Genomic DNA, 19,294 nt, shown 5'->3' on the forward strand with positions numbered 1-19,294 from the left:
CAGTGCAGCCACTATCCTCCAGAAGTCACTTAATTAGTAACGGAGCTACTCTTCAAAATGGGAAAGACAAGAGACCGTTTCATCTAATAAGTCAGAGAATAGATACAAGAATATAACTTCTCATCTAAAGTTATATGAATCAAACTAAAGGCTCGGGGGCCAAATCCGGCCCGCCTTTCGTCTTAATGTGGCCCTCTAGATTCCAGACTAAACACTAAATGTGCTTAAATATCTTATTATCAAACTGTCAAAAACTTTTTTACTTGTACTAAACAGCTGCCTCTGCTTTAATTGATGTCAGATTATATAAAAAGTCGCATTTATTGTCAGAAATAAGCGCAAATATTTCCAAATTAGCACCACAAACACTTTGATTTTTATTGCAAAAATGTATCGCAAAATCCTGGAGGGACTGAAAAGATTATTAATATTTCATTTTAAGAATTTCTTTGATATTTTAACAGTTACTGATCAGGTTTTATCAATACATTCTGGTGCAACCGGCCCTTTAAGAGCCTTCATGATCTCGATTTGGCCCAAAACTAAAATGAGTTTGATGACGTGAAGAGCCTCATAAATGGAACAGCTGTGAGTTTAAATATCATTTTATAAATCAAATGAAAGCAGTTTTATGTCTGTGCTGCCAAATTACATCATTTTGAAAAGAAAAGCTGTTAAATATTATTAAAATACAAGAAATACGAATCGATTACTACGATGGAGATTTAGGGCCACGCTAAGAAAATATAATTTAGAATAAAACGATATGAGAATGAAGTTGTTTTCCTTTAAAAATATGATTTTATTCTTGTATAATTTCTATTTTATTCTCACAGTTTTATAGTTCTTTATTTTTTCTCAGTGTGGCAGAAACGGGCACTTGCTCCATGTTTCGAGTTTGTCTCTTGGTCTCGTTTATACATGTCACCACAACCGTCTCTTTAAGGACATTTACGATCTTGATGTGACACAAAATTACGATTTAACACTTTCAAGAACAATAAAGTTCGGCGGAAGATCTGTCATGCTGTGGGCCATTTTCTTCTTCTCTCCACTGCTGCTACAGTGCATGGCGTTATGAAATATTAGATAGAACCTGAGTGGTTTGAGAAGTTTGGTAGTGTCAACACCAACGTGTTTAAGCCATGTCTTAACTTGTTTCTCCAATAAAAATCATTCATCGATCTGCAATAGGATCGATTGGTGACTCGTAGGAGTTGTCACGGCGACAGAAAGCCGCCTCCGCCGTGTTTCAATTGAAATATACCGGAGCAACAACATGAACTGATCCCCTCAGGAGAATACAATGGGACATATCATGTTCAAATTTGAGTCTAAACAAAACAAAAGGAATATCACATGAAATTAAGGTGTGAAAAGGTGTCATGAATGTTTCATGTCTTCCAGCCACTGACATAAAGGATATAAATATTGCATGCAAAGAGAAGATTCGCCTGTTTGAAGTCTCGAGAGCAAAGGCAGTGGAGGAGAGGAAGAAGGGAGGGGGAGTCAGGTAATTACAAGTAGAGACGCTTTTTTGACGGATTATTATATTAAAGCGGGAGGAGGATGTAACCCTCGCTGGTCTCCACCTGAAGCGGCGACAGCAACAAAACAACCTGAGGAGCCGATGATTCCAGTCGACAAACAAACAGCAGAGCGATCCCACCTGACGGCCTGATTACAAAACCGTCAGGAGGCCTTCACACGGCAAAAACACAAAGTCTCACCAGGTTATTTCCATCTGGTTTCTCCTGCAAATACATAGTACACTTGAAATGAGACTAAACTAACTTTCAAGGAATTTTTCAGCAAGATATGGGAGCTTATTGATGACAAAAGTACTTGTTTCATTGGCAGATTATTTCACTCAGCAAGACATTTTTCCCAAGTTATAAGTGAAATAATCTGCCAATGAAACTAGAACATTTTCATCAATATTAAGGATTTATTGACTCAAAACAAGCCTCCTGTGTCTTGCTGAAAAGTTATTTGTAAGCTAGTTTTGTTGTGTTTCAAATGTACAAAGACATTTGCACTAGAAACTAGACCAAAATCCTAATATATTTTGTGTTTTTGCAGTGCAGAAATCACACCGTTACCCAGCTGTTCTGGACAAAAATACTTTCACGGGGCAACCGGTATTTTCCCCCAATGGTTTTCTCGAGTTAACAACTTAATTTCTTGTTTCTCAAGTTAATTTTCCGATGGTTTTCTCAAGATAACGAGTTCATGTCACGTTTTCTTGAAATATTTAATCTCCTGTTGGTTTTCTGTCAGGTTAATGTCTCGAATGTTTTCTCAAAGTAACTAGTTAATCTCAAGAAACCAAACCTTGTTTTCTCAAGATAGTAAGATGATGGCCCAAAATCACACTTGACACATTTTTGTACAATGAGTTTTTCTTAAAAAAGTCTTATTGTTTAAAAAAAAACCTTCCAGATGGTTTTTGGCATCTAGAAAATGAACCATTTCACAATTCTTCGCATTATTACATCACAAATCAGCAGGCACTGCCCGTTACGTAGCAACCCCAGCAGGGTTCCATTTGTTACCTAGCAACGCCATGAGTTCCACTCGTTACCTAGCAACATAAGCTAAATTCCAGCACGTTTGGTCGGCTGGTTTTACCACGGTATGCGCTGTACAATGGCTGCAGGAAAAGACAAGTGTTTTGTTGTTGACTGAACATTCAGAAACCACTTGCTGCATTCCTGTTGGTTGTTCATGAGCCTCCACTTCTGCTTTTCAAAGATGTACGGTTGTATAGCAGCGCATCTATTTGCAGCCATTTTGTGTAAACGTTGAGCTGGGGGCGTGGCCAGCAGCAGCTCATTTGAATTTAAAGTGACAAGACGCAGTAAAACAGGCAGAACTGACCAAAGAATGATTTTGTGCAAAAACATTAATGAATATAGAAAGAAGCTTCTATACCTTACTAAAAAGTTTCTTGTAAGGTAGTTTTGTCTTATTTCAACTGTATTAAGATATTTGATTTAAATTCTAAACCAAAACTACTTTATAAGCTGCGTTTTCTCAGTGTTTTATCAAACGAAATCCCAGTAAAATCCGCCATCCCGTTCTTCTGATCACCGGTTGTAGCCCCGTCCAAACGGCGATAAAGGGTTAATCGTATTGAACAATACGCTCTGTGACTCGACTCCCCTCCTTGATTAGTATTAGAATCACATCTGGCTCCATGTTCTGTCCCTCATTACGGCTGAATCTCATTACGGGCGGCGTCCCCGCGGGAGAGGACGCACCGCGTTTTTAACCGCACTTTCCCCTTTTCTTCCTGCTCGTCTCGTCCGCCTCGCCGCTCCGTCTCTTCTGCGTTCACATTAGCGGAAGTCCTCATCTGAGGGAATGACTGAGCACCAACACTTCTCCTCCTCCTCCACCCAAAGCCGCAAAATTGTTTTACAGTGCCAATTAAAGAAGGTATGCCAAGCTTCTTCTTTTTTTTATAGAGTATATATTATTCACACCGTATTATTTGTTACGCTCAAACAAAAAGAAAAAAGAAATACTAAAATAGGACTTGGAGAGCAAGTTCCACTAACTCGCAATAAAAACTACACCAAAGGTTTAGAAACACAGTCAACACGAGGAAAATGAGGGAGCTTATTTATGGCGCCCCTGAAGTCCAACTGATATAATAAAGACTTCCACATATAACTGCATTTTAAACTTTCCTACTGCAAACACGGCGCCTGCAGGGGGAATTAATTTGAAGGAGGAAAATAATAAAAAGAGCTGCAAAGTTGGAGGTAAAACATTCATTTAAAGCAGCAGATTCTCAAGGAAATAACCAAACCAACAAATAATAAAAGGTCTTTTTTTATTATATCAACTAATAAAATAAATTATATGTATCAAAAATAAAGACTTTAAAGCAGTAATTTTGAGTAAACTTGAGGTGTGAAGGTTCGTTTCAGATCATGGGTGAGTCACAGAGCAGGCAGGGCGCCTTCAGGAGTTTCTTTATCCACTCCGGATCTGAAGCAAAAGCACAAGAAATTATTACAGGAAACCGTAAAACAGGAAGTTTGTCCACCAAACGGAGAAATAAAACTGTTAACTGAAGTCACAGATAAATATTTCACGCATTTTAAACATAAAATCTGACAACTTTAGAGGTTTAAAGCATAAAATGATTGGAATCTGATATGAAATGCACATTTAAAAAAAACACAGGAAAGCTCAAAATTATTATTTATATTATTTATTAAACCAATGGTGTTGAAACTCCAATTTCTAATTGATTTTTGGTTATTTATCAATTAAAATTGCAAACGCAGTTTAAATTAGTTATTTCTACCCATTTGACAATGAACTAAAACACATAACAATGCCCTAAAGTTTGGCTGGTTGATGCTTTACATGTAACATGAACAGGTTGTGGCTCATTCTTACTTTATTTGGCCAAAAACTTGGTTGATAAAAGATAAAAACATTCTCCATTTAAAGTGGATTTTAAATCACAAGTCTGATATTCTTATTTCTAGTAACTGCCCTGTTTCCTTGTACAATATATTATTTGATGGTGCTGTTAAACTTAAATTTCCCCTTTGCGGCACAATAAAAGATGTTTTTTAATTTGCCTCCTGTCAGTGAAAATTGCAGTGAAGCCGTTTGTTCAGGGATGGAGGTAAAAATAATTAAAAATAGATTACTGGAAGAGCAAACGTGTAGTTAAATGTCTAGAAAAGAAGAAAATTACATCGAATCCTGTAGAATTAAGATCAGAGTTGTTTCATTTATTCCCAAAAACAAAACAAGTATTTTAAAAATAAAAATATTGGCTTTCTGCAAATGAAGATCTGAAGAGAAAACTTAAAGTTATCAACATCTTGCAATTTTTTCCATCAAAAATATTTAGTTACCGAAATATTTCAATTCAAAAATACTTTATTGTTCCCAAATCTAAATGAAATGCTGTAGCTCAATTTAATTCAGAATTTTTCAAAGCGTTATTGAAGATAGTGATAGAAGGATCTCCTGTAACTGTCTGTGCTACAGCGCATTAGAAGAGCCCTCTGACTGAAGACAGTTTTCAGATTTTCAAACTAAAACTTTCATATCGAACAAAGAGAACCCGAGTAAAAACAAAAAGTTTTCAAATAATTATTTTATTTAGCTAACGTACCTAGCTAATATGCTAACTGACGCGCTATAAGCTAGCAGCCAATCCAAGAACGGCGTTTATTTCCTCGATGCTGATTGGCTGAAACCCCGAGTGCGAAGACAAATAAAACTGTAGGTGTTAGCTTCTTTGGTAGCCAAGATGGCTTCCACTGCACATATTAAGATACATTTAGTGTTTATAATGTTAAAATAAGAAGTAATAAGTGTTTTATTGCAGTGCCTGCATAAATTATTGTTAAAAAACAATTTGAAATATTTTTCTTTAGGACATGAGTCACATAAAGACTAAAATGCACACAGTAACTGCATTTAATCATATTTTTATATTTATTTATACATTTTTATTGATCAAATAGTAAAACTAACACTATATGGACAGTTTGGGGGGATTTTAAATATTATTTGGAATTTATCATGACAATAATCAATCAAAATCTCATCATATTCATACATTTTACTATATATTTGGGATTTATATTGTTAAAATATGAAGTAAGTGTTCTAATGCGTCTTTTCTGTATTTCATCATATTAAATTATTGTTAAAAAATTAATAATATTTTGCAATATGCTTCTTTAGGACACAATAATCATATTTTCTTATTTATTGATACTCGAATTGATCAAACAGTGGAGCAAAATAGTAAAAGTAACAATATGGACAGTTTTGGGGAGTTTTAAACATTATTAACTGGAAGTAATCTTGACAACAATTAATCAGAATCTTCTAAAGATAAGAAATTTGTCACAAAAGATGATAAACGACACAATAAATGTTTAAAAAATGTGGCGGAGGAACTAAATTAAAGAAAAAAGGGTCGCAGAAACGGAGCAAATGAGGCTGATTTCTAAAGCGGTCGCTGGTTATTAGGTATTAACTCCTCAAGCGGGTGGAAACCCGACATGCCAGGCGTGGATCTGAGCGCCGGCGCGGGGCGAAGGCTGTCGCTGAGGGTGACAAGCCTGCGAAACGGAGGAGGAGGAGGATGGAAAGTGGCGCTTACCCTCAGGCTCTGGCAGTCTGGCAATGCAATCCTGCAGGAGGCAGCGTCTGAACGTCAGCGTCTGGCAGGCCTGGTATGACAACACGCACCTGGAGGAGAGCGCCACAAATACATGAGGAAGGGACAGCGACACACACACACACACACACAGAGAGAGAGAAAGAAAACAAAAAAGAAAGTTTGGCGGATGTGCGAGTGACGGGCGAGGAGATGGGATGGCGTGCCCAGCAGAGGCGCCATGTGCTAGCAGGAGGAATGGCTGACGGATGATATTTATGAGGAGATGAGAGCGACGCTTGAGTAAATATCAAAAGGTGGGCAGCTTGATTACCGCTCTCCGAGGATAAATAAACTGTCAGAGGAAGAATTTGGCATTAAGATTCGGTTTGTGTCCTAACTGTCAGGCTCCCGGAGGAGCAGGAGCAGCAGCAGCGCCCACGCGTCCCTCTGAAGGAAGGGGAAATGAAACCGTTATTTTTTTAAAGACCGTCGTTCGGACCTGAGCCACACGTGTCCGTTTTCGCAGGCGGCTTGTTTCCAGTCGGTGAAGGGCAGCGGGGCTTGACAGAGGCTGCAGTGCTCCGGGAACGTCTGCTTGTTGAGCTTCTTCCGGATGTGGCCGATCAGAACCTGGAGGAGCCAAAAACCCGGCAGAGTTTATCAGAACCGCAGCTCAGGTTCACAAGTTCCTGAAGCTCTGATAGCACTGACACAAAACAAAAACACTCCAGATAAATTCATATATTTCAGACATTTCACCAACAAAACATAATAAAAGTAAAACTCCCACGATTATTATTTTTAAATGGAACAGAAAAGATATTTTGTTTTTTATTTTTTGCTAACAAAATTCTAATTAGTGTGTGTTAATGTTCTAGGACAATAAAGTTATAATATTATGAAAATAAAGTTGAGTTTTTTAACCCAAAATAATACAAGAATGAATTCATAATTGTACAAAAAGTCGTAACATTACCAGAATAAAGTCATAATACTATGAGAATAAAGTTGTACAATAATAAACTCAAAAATATGATATGAGAAATAAAAAATGACCAGAATAAAGTTGTAATACGAGAATAAATTCGTAGCAACAATAAAGTTGAAATTAGTTCATTGTCATCCAATAATAATAAAGATTAAAAAAGTTTCTATTTATACAATAATAAGCTGATTATAGTGATGATTGAAAAATTGATTTTAAGATAAAAATGTATTCATATTTTCTGCCTAAAAATTATATTGGATTAATTTTATTCCCCTGGTGTTTTCTGAGGTTGTTGTAGCGCCCCCTGCTGGCTCCCCACTTTGAAAACCACTGAACCAGAAAGCCAATGAAGAATTTAAAGGGGCAGTGTCACATATTTTCCAGACACATTTTATCGCACAATCAAGTAACTACGTTACCTACAGCCATAATAAAATGGGTATTTTTATCACATTTCATTTATAAATTAAAATAAATTTTACTTTGTAATTTAATGCTTTTAAATTGAATCTCTGTCTCTTTAAGAAACTCCTGCTCCTTCTGAATGTCCGTCTTCAGGAAGTCATCCCAACATGGCTCCTCTATTAACCCTTTAACAACAATTTTACCAGTGTTGCTCAGCGTTCCACCAGGTGTTTGCTAATTGCTTCTGGCTAGTCTGAAGGAGCTGACTGGGGGAGGAGCTACGCCTTGAAGGCGGGGCCAGGCCCACCCAGACGTTTTGCACTGCTAAATGGTTGCCATGGAGATTAAAGGATTTTTTTTTTCAATCAAGGAAACACTCTAGTTCCGTTTTGACGACAGAATAACATTATAAAAAAATTATTTAAAGTTCACATTTACATAAGAAAACCCTTTTAGCGACTTGTTAGTCACTGAAAATATTCCTATCAGTGCAAAAATGAGCATTAAAAACAAGTGCGTACCTCTGAATCTTTGTCGTTGGGATCCCTGGACAGGTAGTCCATCAGGCCGCAGGTGGGGATGCAGATGTTCTGAGGCACCCAGGTGTTGAGATACACGACGCCCAAAACCTTCTTCATGTGATCCCTCATCAGATGCGTCTCAGCCGCTTCCATCAGAGTCTGAATCTCGGTCCTTCGGGCCTCTGCTTCCCCTTCAACTCCACCAGCCTCGCCTTCCACCCTCTCAACAGCCTCTTCCTCGTCCTCTTCCTCATCTTGTACCAACACTTTGACCGCCGTCCGCCTGGGTCTCCATTTGTTCTCTGTGCGCGGCACCTGCAGGGTCAGGTGAAGAACGCGCGCCAAAAAGAGCTTGATGCGCCACAAGTACGGCGAGTCCACTTCCTGGAGTTTGCGGTCGAGCTCCTCCTGGAGCGACGCCGGGACGCGTTTGGTTTTCAGGACCTGCCACTTCACCAGGTCGAGCAAGTCCGCCATTTTGAACAGGTTCTGCTCGGGGGACTTGAGCAGGAGCGATGCAGCCGCTTCAGGAGTTTTCAGCGTCAGGAAGTGGATCTGGAAGTTCTTGTGGATAGGGTGGAAGCTACCGACGATCCCCGCGGTGCTGACCAGAGCAAGGTATGTGCCGTTGTGGCTAACGGCAATCCCGTGTATCCGCCGTCCCGTAAGGGTCTCTGGCTGAACCAAGTCCTCTACTTTGAAGATAACGGAGCTCTCCGTGAACGTCGGCGTCAGTTTTTTGATCCAACCGTCCATGGAGCAGGAGTAGACCGCGACTTCATGCTGACTGACCGCCAAGGAGACGACAGGCAGCGAGTTGAGTCCCGTTATGTGGGAATTGTGAATGTTGAGTCCGTCTGGTGAAACCATCAGCAAACACCAGAAGATGTAGCAACCCCTTGAGGCGACGATGAGGCTGCAGCTGGTTTTATGGATCGGGTGGATCACCGGGAAGCACCGGATGTTTTCCACTGCGATCTCGTCGCACTCCTTCCACAGGATGACGGGGAGCCGTAGCGTGCAGTAGCCCTTCACTTTCAACAGGCTGACCGGCATAATCTTGACGGGTCCAACCTCGCTGCCGACGATTAGCCCTCCCATCCGCTGATTGCCGTTCTCGTACTCCCACCACGCCAAGTCGCTGGGTCTGCTCACGCCGGACTCGATGAGGTCGTAGAAGACAACGTCGTCGCCGTCCGCGAACGGCAGCACGAACTTCCACAAAACGAGGTCGCCATTTTCCATCAGGACGGCGAGGAGAACCATCTCTTCATCCACGCAGCTGTTGTCCGCCTGGACCTTTTTGATGGTGTAAACGCTCGACCACTCCATCTTCAAAGGGGTCTGCATGCGGAACCGCCGCTGCAGCTCGGCGAGGTCCAACAGGTCCGCCTGTGGGGGGTTGCTATCCTTCTTGGCGTAGCCTCGCTCCTTTAGCCGCTCGCCGTAATTCTCGCTAAGATCGGCCAGCAGTTTCCACTCCAGGTGGCCGCGGCTGCTGTGAACGGTGAGTCGGTTATCGAGCGTTAGGCAGGCGAGGAGGCAGCGGCCACAGGAGTCGCAGCCCAGCGGAGACCAGCTGGCGAACTTCATCCCACTGTGAACCCCGACTGATGGGTTGATCACCGTGTCCGCCAGAAAGACCTGCCGCACAGTCGGGTCCGGATCCAACGAGAACTTCTTTACAGCACGCGACAGCTCATCTGGCGGTCCGACCTTACGATCAAAAAACCAAACGACCATGGTTAAATACTGCTAGATGTAACAGGAAGTTAATGTCCAAATTTTCTTTATCAGAAAATTTTACTTTTACTCTTAAACAGTTTGGAAAGTTACACTGTAAAAAATGAACAATAATAATTTGGTTTATTTAGTTGTTGCAGAGAAAAATGTGGGTGTTTATTTTTTAAAGTCATATTTTCACCATGTTATACCTACATTTATAAAGACGAGAGTTCCAGGCACAACATTTAGTCAAAGTTCGCATTTAGTTTCCAAATTAAATATGTTGCTGACTAAATATTTATTTACTGAACTATGCAATTCATTTTCAAGCTAAATATTTGCTTTCCAAGCTAAATATATAATTTAATAACTAAATATTTAGCATGTTAGCACAGAATACTACTATTTAGTTAGTATTTAGTTCTAAGTAAATACTAACTAATATGGTTTTTAGTTAGTATACAGCATTTAGTTAGTATTTGTTTTACTAACTAATTATTTAGCTTTTTGCTACATATTTAGTTTGAAATATTACGTTTATTCTAGCAAATATTAAACTTTTGAAAATGAGAGATTTCTTCTGCTGATATTTAGAATATTTCTGGGACGAATATCAACATTTCTGGGCTTTTTTTAAAGTAAATTTTAAACTTTTCAAACTCAGAAATTTTCTAGTTTTTTTCAAGAAAATTAACTTCTGAGATTAATCTAAATATTTCAGTTATTTTGTAGCAAATCTTTCACTTTTTGAACTCAGTAATGTCTTTGATTGTTTCTATCTAGAAAATTTCTGAGATTAATCTAAAATGTTTTGTTTTGGGCGGAAATTTATTCTTTCATTTAATTTTGTTTACATTAAACAGAAACTAACTGTATCACTGCGAAATGTGACAGAATATGTTGAAATTAAATCAAGCAGCCAGAATCACAAAGGACGTATGAAAACATATGAACATATTGTTTTTTTACGTCCTAAAGCAACATCTTTATTTTTGCTGTTTTGTTTTGGTCATTTCTCTCATCGAACTGCAGCTTCTGGTTCAAACAGCTGAATATTTTTTATTCACCCGCAGCTTGTGGGTCTGGGTCGGGACAGGGATGGAGGTTCGGTTGAGGCTCAGGTCCAGTCTGCTGCTGTGGATGTCGTAGAGCAGCTCCAGCACGGACAGGGAGCTGGAGGTGCACACGGACAGCCGGTGATCCGGAGACCAGCGGAGCGGCTGCGGCCCGCTCACCGGGGACAGCAGCGGCACCACCGGGTCGCGTCGAACCGGCACGTCCCGCAGCGTGGGCGGCGCATCGTCCCCGTCTAAAGGCTCCGTCTTTATCGCAACGTTACCAGACTCCGGGGTAGCACAGTCAGGCGGACTGGCGGCCGCCATCTTTACCAGGAAGCGGAAGTGACGTCGTCATAAACGGGCGGGTAAGCGGAAACTACTAGTAAAATATTTATAAACACTTTTTTTTTTTCTCCAAATAAGTATTTTGTATGCAACAACAGAGATTTATGTAGCAAAAGCATATTTTGGTATATTTTGATAAGTGATTTAAAAATGTCTCCTTGCTGGTGGAGCAGCAGTTTAATGAGGATTGTAAGGATTTTAGCTACATTTAGCTTCTCAATCAGCCAAGCAGTACTCTGTTATTCAGCGGTTCAGTTCAATTCAATGTTTTATTCATTTAAATGATCTAATCATTTAAATAAACTAAACTATTGCTTTATTTATAAAGTAATAAGTAATGAAAATAAACACAATACCCCGACAGACAATCGAAACAACATTATAGTAATTTACATACTTGAAAAGGAATGGGAAGAAGTACAAACTTATTTAGATCTACCCCTTCTCTGAGTCTTTATAATAATTTATCCATCTGCTTCTTTATTTTAAATTATACAACAATAAATTTAATAAGACTTAATCATTTTTTCTTCCTTAGTTTTTGTATGTAAATAACAGCAAATCCAATGAAAATGTACATTTTGATGTAACAACATTAGTTAGTATGTATGATCTCTATTATACAAATGTTCATCCTTTGACCTGTGTGCATCAATATACAAAATAATGGAGGAAAAGAAAGCAATATGTTGAGGCCACATTTCTATTAAACTTATTGGATGCACACATTAAAGGTTAACAGATGTAGCGCGACCTTTATGGTCAACAATGTGTGTGTTTGCAGGAGAGCAGCTTTAATTGTTAATAATATAAATAGGAATAAAACTTTCCACTAATGTCAAAAAAACACAATTTCCAATTGCAATGTATCCATTGAATAAGACATGCAATTAAAATCACACATGAATAAGTTTGTTCATGTGATGAGACATTAAAAAACATCTTCAGTCTACTTCCTGTCATCTTCTTCTTTGTGGTTTGAGCCAATAGTAACATCCGATTGTTGATCACATGACTTTGACTCTTTTAAACTCAGAAATTTCCATTTTTCAAGAAAAGAACTTGAATTTTTTTTTTTCCAAATTTTTCAAAAAAGCAACTTTTCAAAAAAGCAACTTTTCAAAAAAGCAACTTTTCAAATGCAGAAGTTTCCTCGTTTTTTCTAGACAATTTCTGAGATGAATCTAAAAAAATGTAGATATTTCTAGCAAATTGTCTACTTTTGAAACTTCCTTGTTTTTAATCTGGAAAATTTATCAGATTAATCTGATAACTGCGAGAAAAAAAAAATTCCATTGCAGTTTTGCGAAATACGTTAATTTGGATACGGCCAAGAAACCACCTCATGCTAGAGCAAAAAAATTTTATTGAAAAAATTTATTTTTTGTCTATTAAGCAAATTTATTTTCAAAATGTCAAATTGTTCAATTATATAATCGACGGAAACGCAGCTAAGGAGAGCTGATTTCAGTACTTTGGCTGTAAGCCAGGCATTCTCGACCAACATCAGCGTCTGACCTCATAAATGCGCTTCTGTAAGAATGGTAAAAACGTTAAGCGAAAGCCTTTCCAGTCGAGTTAAATGTGCTAAATGCACATTTCCAACAGCCTTGGTGACATATTCTCTATGTTTTTATTTTATTTTAATCCTATTCATGTCATTCAGGTGTTTTCTTGAAGCTCTCACGAAGGCTCTGCGTTAAGATGAGAATATCTTTTACTGTAATTAGATTAGAACAGATGAAACTTTAATGATCTCCATTGGGAAATTATGTCATCAGCGTGTCACATCCATTCAGCGTTAGCGGAGACGAACGCCGGAGCGGCGCTGTCACTCTGACAGCCGCGACATCAGTCATTTCATTTGTCCGAGCTCAGCCCCTTCTCGTCAGGAGAGATCATTAGATGTCATTAATTAGTAAGAAACTATCCGGTTCTCTGTGCTGGCTGAGTCCATACGTCAGCTCGCTTTGTGGGACCGGTCAAAGGTCACGGCACTGCAGAACCGGAGTATCTGACGCAGACGGTGATTTGTTTAAGCCCCCTGTTCGCTGTAAACTCTCAGCAAGACGACAGGCAGAGTTATTTGTCACAAAACAAATCGCTACAAATCTGCAAGACAAACACGGAATCGCACACCCACCATGTTTTAATCCCTCCATTTTCTGTCTTTTGTTTCGATAATCGGAGTAAATAAATGAACGGCGTGTTTCATTCTTAATGAAGCGTGTCGTGGATGAATATTTCACACACCTGCTGCTGTGAGTGTCTGCAGTGGGTTTTGACTTGGGACCCGGTCCCAGCCCGGGGAAAAGTATGAATGTCGGATTAAACATTCATCAAATGCTGTCACAAAAACTTTATCCTCTGCTGTCAGCCGCACATGGAGATGGAAGAAGCCGGATTTGAACTTCAGGATTGTGTGCTGGAGGAATTATTTAGGCTGGACTCGTGTCTGAAGGTGCATAGGTTATGTAGGGTGGGTTTATGGATATGGATGGGATCGGCTCGGGTCAATCCTCTGCACCTCTGAAGTCCAGCTGCTGTCTTGTTATTGCCTGCAGGATCCTCCTCAGCCTTTCAACCCTCAGCAGACCGGATCCTGCAGCCTGCCAGCGCCGGGCGTCAGGGCAGCCGCTTGCATGGATGTGGTGAGGAAGCCTGCAGGGACGTTTTGATGCATGGCTCACCATGCATGTTTTAATCATTCAGCCTTCCCAGCAGGAGGCGGCTGCTGCTGCACCGCGTTACAGAGTACACACAATTACTGATATAATCATGGCGATGATAATGAAATGTATTTAGAGCGCGGTTCGCTCCGTTCCGGGAGATGCTAACAGGACGTGGAGGAGCATCGGAGTTCGGGTTTCCTCTGGAGACCGGCGGCGCCCGGCGGGTCGCCGCGGCGGAAATTAGCTGTCGACTTAGCGCTCCTTCTGCGCCGCCGACTGCTAAGGCCTCACCTGACAGTTTCCCCTCAGTTGCTCTGCTCAGAATGAGGGAATCTGACACCTGAGTGCAGCTGGTCCCCTCCGCCGTCTTCACATCTAACAAAATTGGTGTCAAACGTAAAAGTTTTGTTTGTGCCGCCATCATTTTAAATAAATTAATAAATGTTTCCAGAGGTTATGAAAGGTCAACCGTCCCCAACCACCTTCTTCAAATCGGGCAAAATTGGTGTCAGTCAACTCAGCTACATTTGTGCTGCAAAATGTTTGGTTTGTGCTGCTTCTGCTTTGAAGGTATTAATAAAAGTTTAAAAGTCAAAAGGTTTCCAGACGTCACCACTAATATCTTCAAGGCCAAAGCAGCACAAACGAAAGTTTTTCCTGCACAGATGTAGTCGAGTCGTTTGACATCAAATTTGTTAGATTTTGTAAATGCGGCAGCTGGTTGACCTCTGATGACCTCTGACCTCCTTTTTATTAGCATCTTTAAAATAATAGCAGCACAAATGAAAATGTTTGCCGAACAAACGCATCACAAACGTTTGACGCCAATTTTATTTGATTTAAGTAACGTGAGGAGGCTGGTTGACCTTTTGACCTTTGAACTTTCATTAATACCTTCAAAGAAAAGCAGCACAAACAAAAATTGTTGCAGCACAAACGTCGTCGAGTTGATTGACACCAATTCTGTCTGATTTGAAGAAGGTGGAGCTGATCTCAATGTGAGGTTTTTGTCAGCTAGTGGATCTCTGTATGCTCCAGTTAGAGATTAATCGATTACTAAATTAGTTGATGAATATTTCAATAATCAATAAATTGCGATGAATTGTGATTAATCGTTTCAGCCCTAAACCTAACCTTGACTTTAAACGAGCATTTTTGTAAATTCTTCTTTGCTCAGTCAGATTGTTTTTCTAAATTTTCCACCAACATTTAAAGGAAATCTTTCCCACAGCATGATAGTTCCACCACCATGTGTCACTACAGGGTGCTGGGTTCAGGTTACATCCAATAGATCGTAATTACTTCTCCTCTTCCTCTCTCTCCTTAACGTGGTACATAAAGAGGGGTTCTGCCTTTTCCCCTTGATGTGGCCTGAGTGGGGAAACGCGGCGCTGCTCCCCGCTGTAAAAGGTTGCGGTGACAGAGAACAACATCAGAACAAGCATTCAGAGCAGGAAGACCAGTTTACACAAAGTTTTAACAGAAAACCAGTGAGCACTACTGGAATAAAAAAAAAAAGTTCATCATCACAGCTTTTAAAAAAATCATATTCGCCACAAACTGGGTGTTTGTTTAAATTGTGTTACGGTTGAGCTGCATGGTTCACTGAATTGCAATCATAATCTATTGGACACTTATTACTGAAATACATGACGCTTTTGTTTCTTTTCTGTTCTTATTTATTATTAAGTTTTAAAAAAACTTATGAAACTTTAGCAAAAACCGCAGGCGTGTCATTTGTTTCTCATTCAGTGGGTAGAAAATCCGGAAATGTAACTCAAGTAAGAGTAAAAATACTTCATAATAAAGTTCCTCAAGTAAATTTTAGTGAGTACATCTAACCAGTTACTACCCAACTATGTTTGCTTGTACTATACAATATTTAAGGTATATTTGAGTGTTATTGCAGCACTGCACAGGGTTTTCTTCTTCTATGGTCCCCAATCTGAAGGAAACATAATAACCGAACGACTCCAGAACAAAATCCAGTCCTTCTATGTATTCTGAGGGATAATGGCTGAATTATTCATCCTGTGTGATGATTAATTAAAAGAGGCCTGAGGTCCTGTGGCAGGTACAGGCTGCTCAGACATACACTGACATTCCCCTGTGATGTGCTGGATGTCTCTCCCTCCTTCCTCCTGCTTTCTGTTTCTTCAGGGAGGGTACCCACACATGTGTTACATGCCTTAACACCCCACATCTTAACCCGACTCATAAATACACAAGGTGGAAGACCAGAGCTTGGTTAGCATGTAAAAAGCACTCTCTGGGTCAAAAACCCATCTTGGAGTGGATTCTCATTGTCCCCAAGGTTATTATAGTTACTAAATCTGACAAAGTCACCAAAACTGAAACTGGGAAAACATTTTTGGTAAATAAAAACAGTAATTAAAGGGGTAAAATCATAACCGCATGTTTATAAAACAAATTAGAACATACTGATTGTTTTTGTGAAACGATCTACTAGCCTTTTAAACCGATGTGACATTTTATTTTATTTTATTTTATTTTCTCCATTACCAGCGGTTTTTGTTAACTGTAGGGAAATTACGGCACTCCGTAACGCTAGTCCACAAAATGGCGACAGCAACAGTTGGGAGAAAACACCAGTCAGTTGTTTGTTCAACAATATATTGAATAAATGTTTTGAAAATGTTTTGTTTGGAAATGAAATGGTATCTTCTATTGAGCATGTATACAAAATCACAAAAACATAAACCAGAGTATGAACAAACTGAAACTACTGCTTAACATAATGAAAACTGAGCTTTAGTTTTATTTGACTAATAAAACTAGTGAACACTCTTAAAAATTTGACAAAAAGTTACAACAAAAAGAAACTAAACTATAACAAAAAACTATTATTAAATCTATTTGTGTATTTATTTTTTAAACAAATAAAGTTTGGGCGATAATTCTTGGTTTTGACAGATTTAACTTTTTGTAAATCTGTTTGTGTTTTTTTTTTTTCACCAATATTTCCAGGGCGGCCATCTTGTTTCAAAAACGTGTTTTAAAACTTCTTATCTGGACTTTGAATTCAGGCCAACGTTATGACAGATTTCTAGGGTCAGGCTATCATTTTCCTTTCTTTAAATTATGAGAATAAAGTCATAATATTTCAAGAATACAGTTGAATAGAATAATGTAATTTTATGAAAACTCCTACATGAAAAATAACTAGAAATTAAAAGAAGATTTTAACTAGTTTTGGTTCTTTTCACAGTGCAGTGTGAAAGCGAACCACACCAGCTGAAAATATAACAAATACTGCAATTTTGGTCTCCAATCAAACCGAGTCTACCAGCAACCTGACGATAATTTGAGTGATTTGAGCTGAATTTCCTGATAATTATTTAATCAGTTTGGGCTTTTGTCCCAGTTTCCTGTCGTCTTTATTATAAAAACAAAGTGTTGCTGCTACATACTGAATAGTGTCTGTCATTTAAGACTTTAATAACATTACATTTTAATTTCAAATAGAAAAACAAACTTATTAAAAGCAGATCTTTTCCCACTGGAAACGGACCTGTCCTATTCCCTCACAGTGTGTCTTGCTGGAACCAGCAGCTGGTTGCCCGCAGCACTCAGGTAGGCAGCGGCTGTTGCATCGTCTGACCCGGCGTTGGGCAGCTGGCGGCGGGACGACATGCCCTGTGGCAGTGCCAGGGGACGGCCAGAAGGGCTGGGGTCCAGGCCCACTCTAACCGCTGCTCGGGCCCCGCTAATGGACCAGACCTGGGGTGCCCATCTGGCACCGAGGGGCTCTGGAGGTTGGCACTGGTAGCCACCAGGCAGCCTGCCGTTAGATATTGAACAGGACAAGGCCAGACCCGTACACTCACCCCGCGACCAGCGAGCATTATGGATGTGATCGCTGATGGGGATGGAGACACAGCTGCTCCTCGCTCACTTCAGGCAAAAACAACAACGTTTGTGCTACTTATTGTCTCTTAAAGGAGACGTACGATACAAAAGTCCACGTTTTTTTTTTTACTTCCGTTTGGATTTCCACTGCTTCTAAAAACAACCAAAGCGCTTAAAAAAAAACAATCAGCCAGTTTTTGGCAGTATGTTAAAGTTTTTTAGTGTCTAGAAAATTAGCCGTTTGAAAAAGTTCCGGAAAAATCAGCAAACAGTGCCCGTTACCTAGCAACCCCAGCGGAACTCTGCCCGTCACCTAGCAACCCGATCTGAACGGACTTCACAATAGCCAGAACTGACTAGATTTTGTTAAAAAAATGTAATCAACATGTTTCGTATCGCCCATAGACGTATCCTAACCTGTTCAAGGAACCATAGTAGTCACATTTAAGAGTTAAATATTGAACTTCTAAATAAAATAAAACTTGTTTCAGAACTATTAACATTACAAACTTGATGTTATTCATTTGTTGGTCCATATCTGACTTATTCAGAGATGGGTAGAGTACTAAAAACTGTACTCAAGTAAGAGTAGTGATACTTTAACATAGTTTTACTCTAGTAAAAGTAAAAAGTAGCCTTCCAAGAAGTAATTCAAGAGTAAAAAAGTATTTGGTAAAAAGGCGACTGAAGTACTGAGTAACTGATCAAAACATCCTTAATTTAATATTTAAAATTACAAGATGGACCAAAATATAAAGTTATGTGAAATGTTGGTATTTTAAAAATCAAAAAGAATTTGTATAAATAAGGTCAAATATATATTTTTTGAAGATAAAACTTATAAAACCTTAACAAAAACTGCAAGTGTGTTAGTTTTTGGTTAAAGCAAGTTTGTTCTTCTTTCAGTGAACTTACTCACATGGTGCCAGATGGGGTAGAGTACCCAGAAATCTTCCTCAACTAAGAGTAGTAGTAGAGTAAAAGTAAAAGTAAAAGATACAGCACAATAAAAATAAGTTTTTTACTCAAGTAAATGGAACTAGCTACCAACTCTGTGTAAAAACTGTGGAAAATAGATGCTAGCGAACATAATAATAAATAATTTATTCAATCAAATATCTTGATCTGAAGGACTTGGTTAACTTAAAAATGTTGTTAAAGAAGAACTTGTTCCATTGGCAGATTATTTCACTTTTAACAAGACATTTAATCCCATATTATAAGTGAAATAATCTGCTAATAGAACTGGAACTTTTTCATCAATATTAAGTAATTATTTACTTAAACCAAACTCCCGTACCTTTCTGAAAAGTGTCTTATTTTAAGTGTACTACAATATTTCCCCTAGGAACTAGACCAAAAATAGTTGGTAAGATTTTGTGTTTTTGCAGTGTACAGTGTTTGATATTATATGGCAGTTGCCCAGGGCGCCATCTTTAAGGGGCGAACTAGAAAATAAGATATATCTTATCTATCAGATATCTCACACTAGTTTGTTTCTACTTGTATAAATGTAAAATTGCTGTTAAAAAACAACATATATATACATATATATATTT

At 39.0% G+C, this 19,294-nt stretch overlaps 1 protein-coding gene across 2 annotated transcripts; it reads right to left on the reverse strand.

Moving 5' to 3' along the window:
• Positions 1–3,819: 3,819 nt before the first annotated feature.
• gtf3c4 (general transcription factor IIIC subunit 4) lies at positions 3,820–11,173 on the reverse strand. 2 transcript variants are annotated; one of them, XM_023337816.1, is made up of 5 exons: positions 10,858–11,173; positions 8,066–9,781; positions 6,651–6,781; positions 6,152–6,240; positions 3,820–3,999 (listed from the first exon to the last, which is right to left on the reverse strand). In XM_023337816.1, the coding sequence occupies exons 1-5, from the start codon at positions 11,170–11,172 to the stop codon at positions 3,935–3,937; spliced, it is 2,316 nt and encodes a 771-aa protein (XP_023193584.1). In that variant the 5' UTR covers position 11,173; the 3' UTR covers positions 3,820–3,934. The 2 variants fall into 2 exon arrangements, with proteins under 2 accessions (XP_023193584.1, XP_014324483.1); XM_014468997.2 differs by lacking the exon at positions 3,820–3,999 and having other exon boundaries at positions 5,511–6,240.
• Between the last annotated feature and the right edge of the window lie 8,121 nt (positions 11,174–19,294).

This window comes from Xiphophorus maculatus, chromosome 8 (assembly GCF_002775205.1).
Source record: "Xiphophorus maculatus strain JP 163 A chromosome 8, X_maculatus-5.0-male, whole genome shotgun sequence".
In the NCBI taxonomy this organism is placed as follows: domain Eukaryota; kingdom Metazoa; phylum Chordata; class Actinopteri; order Cyprinodontiformes; family Poeciliidae; genus Xiphophorus; species Xiphophorus maculatus.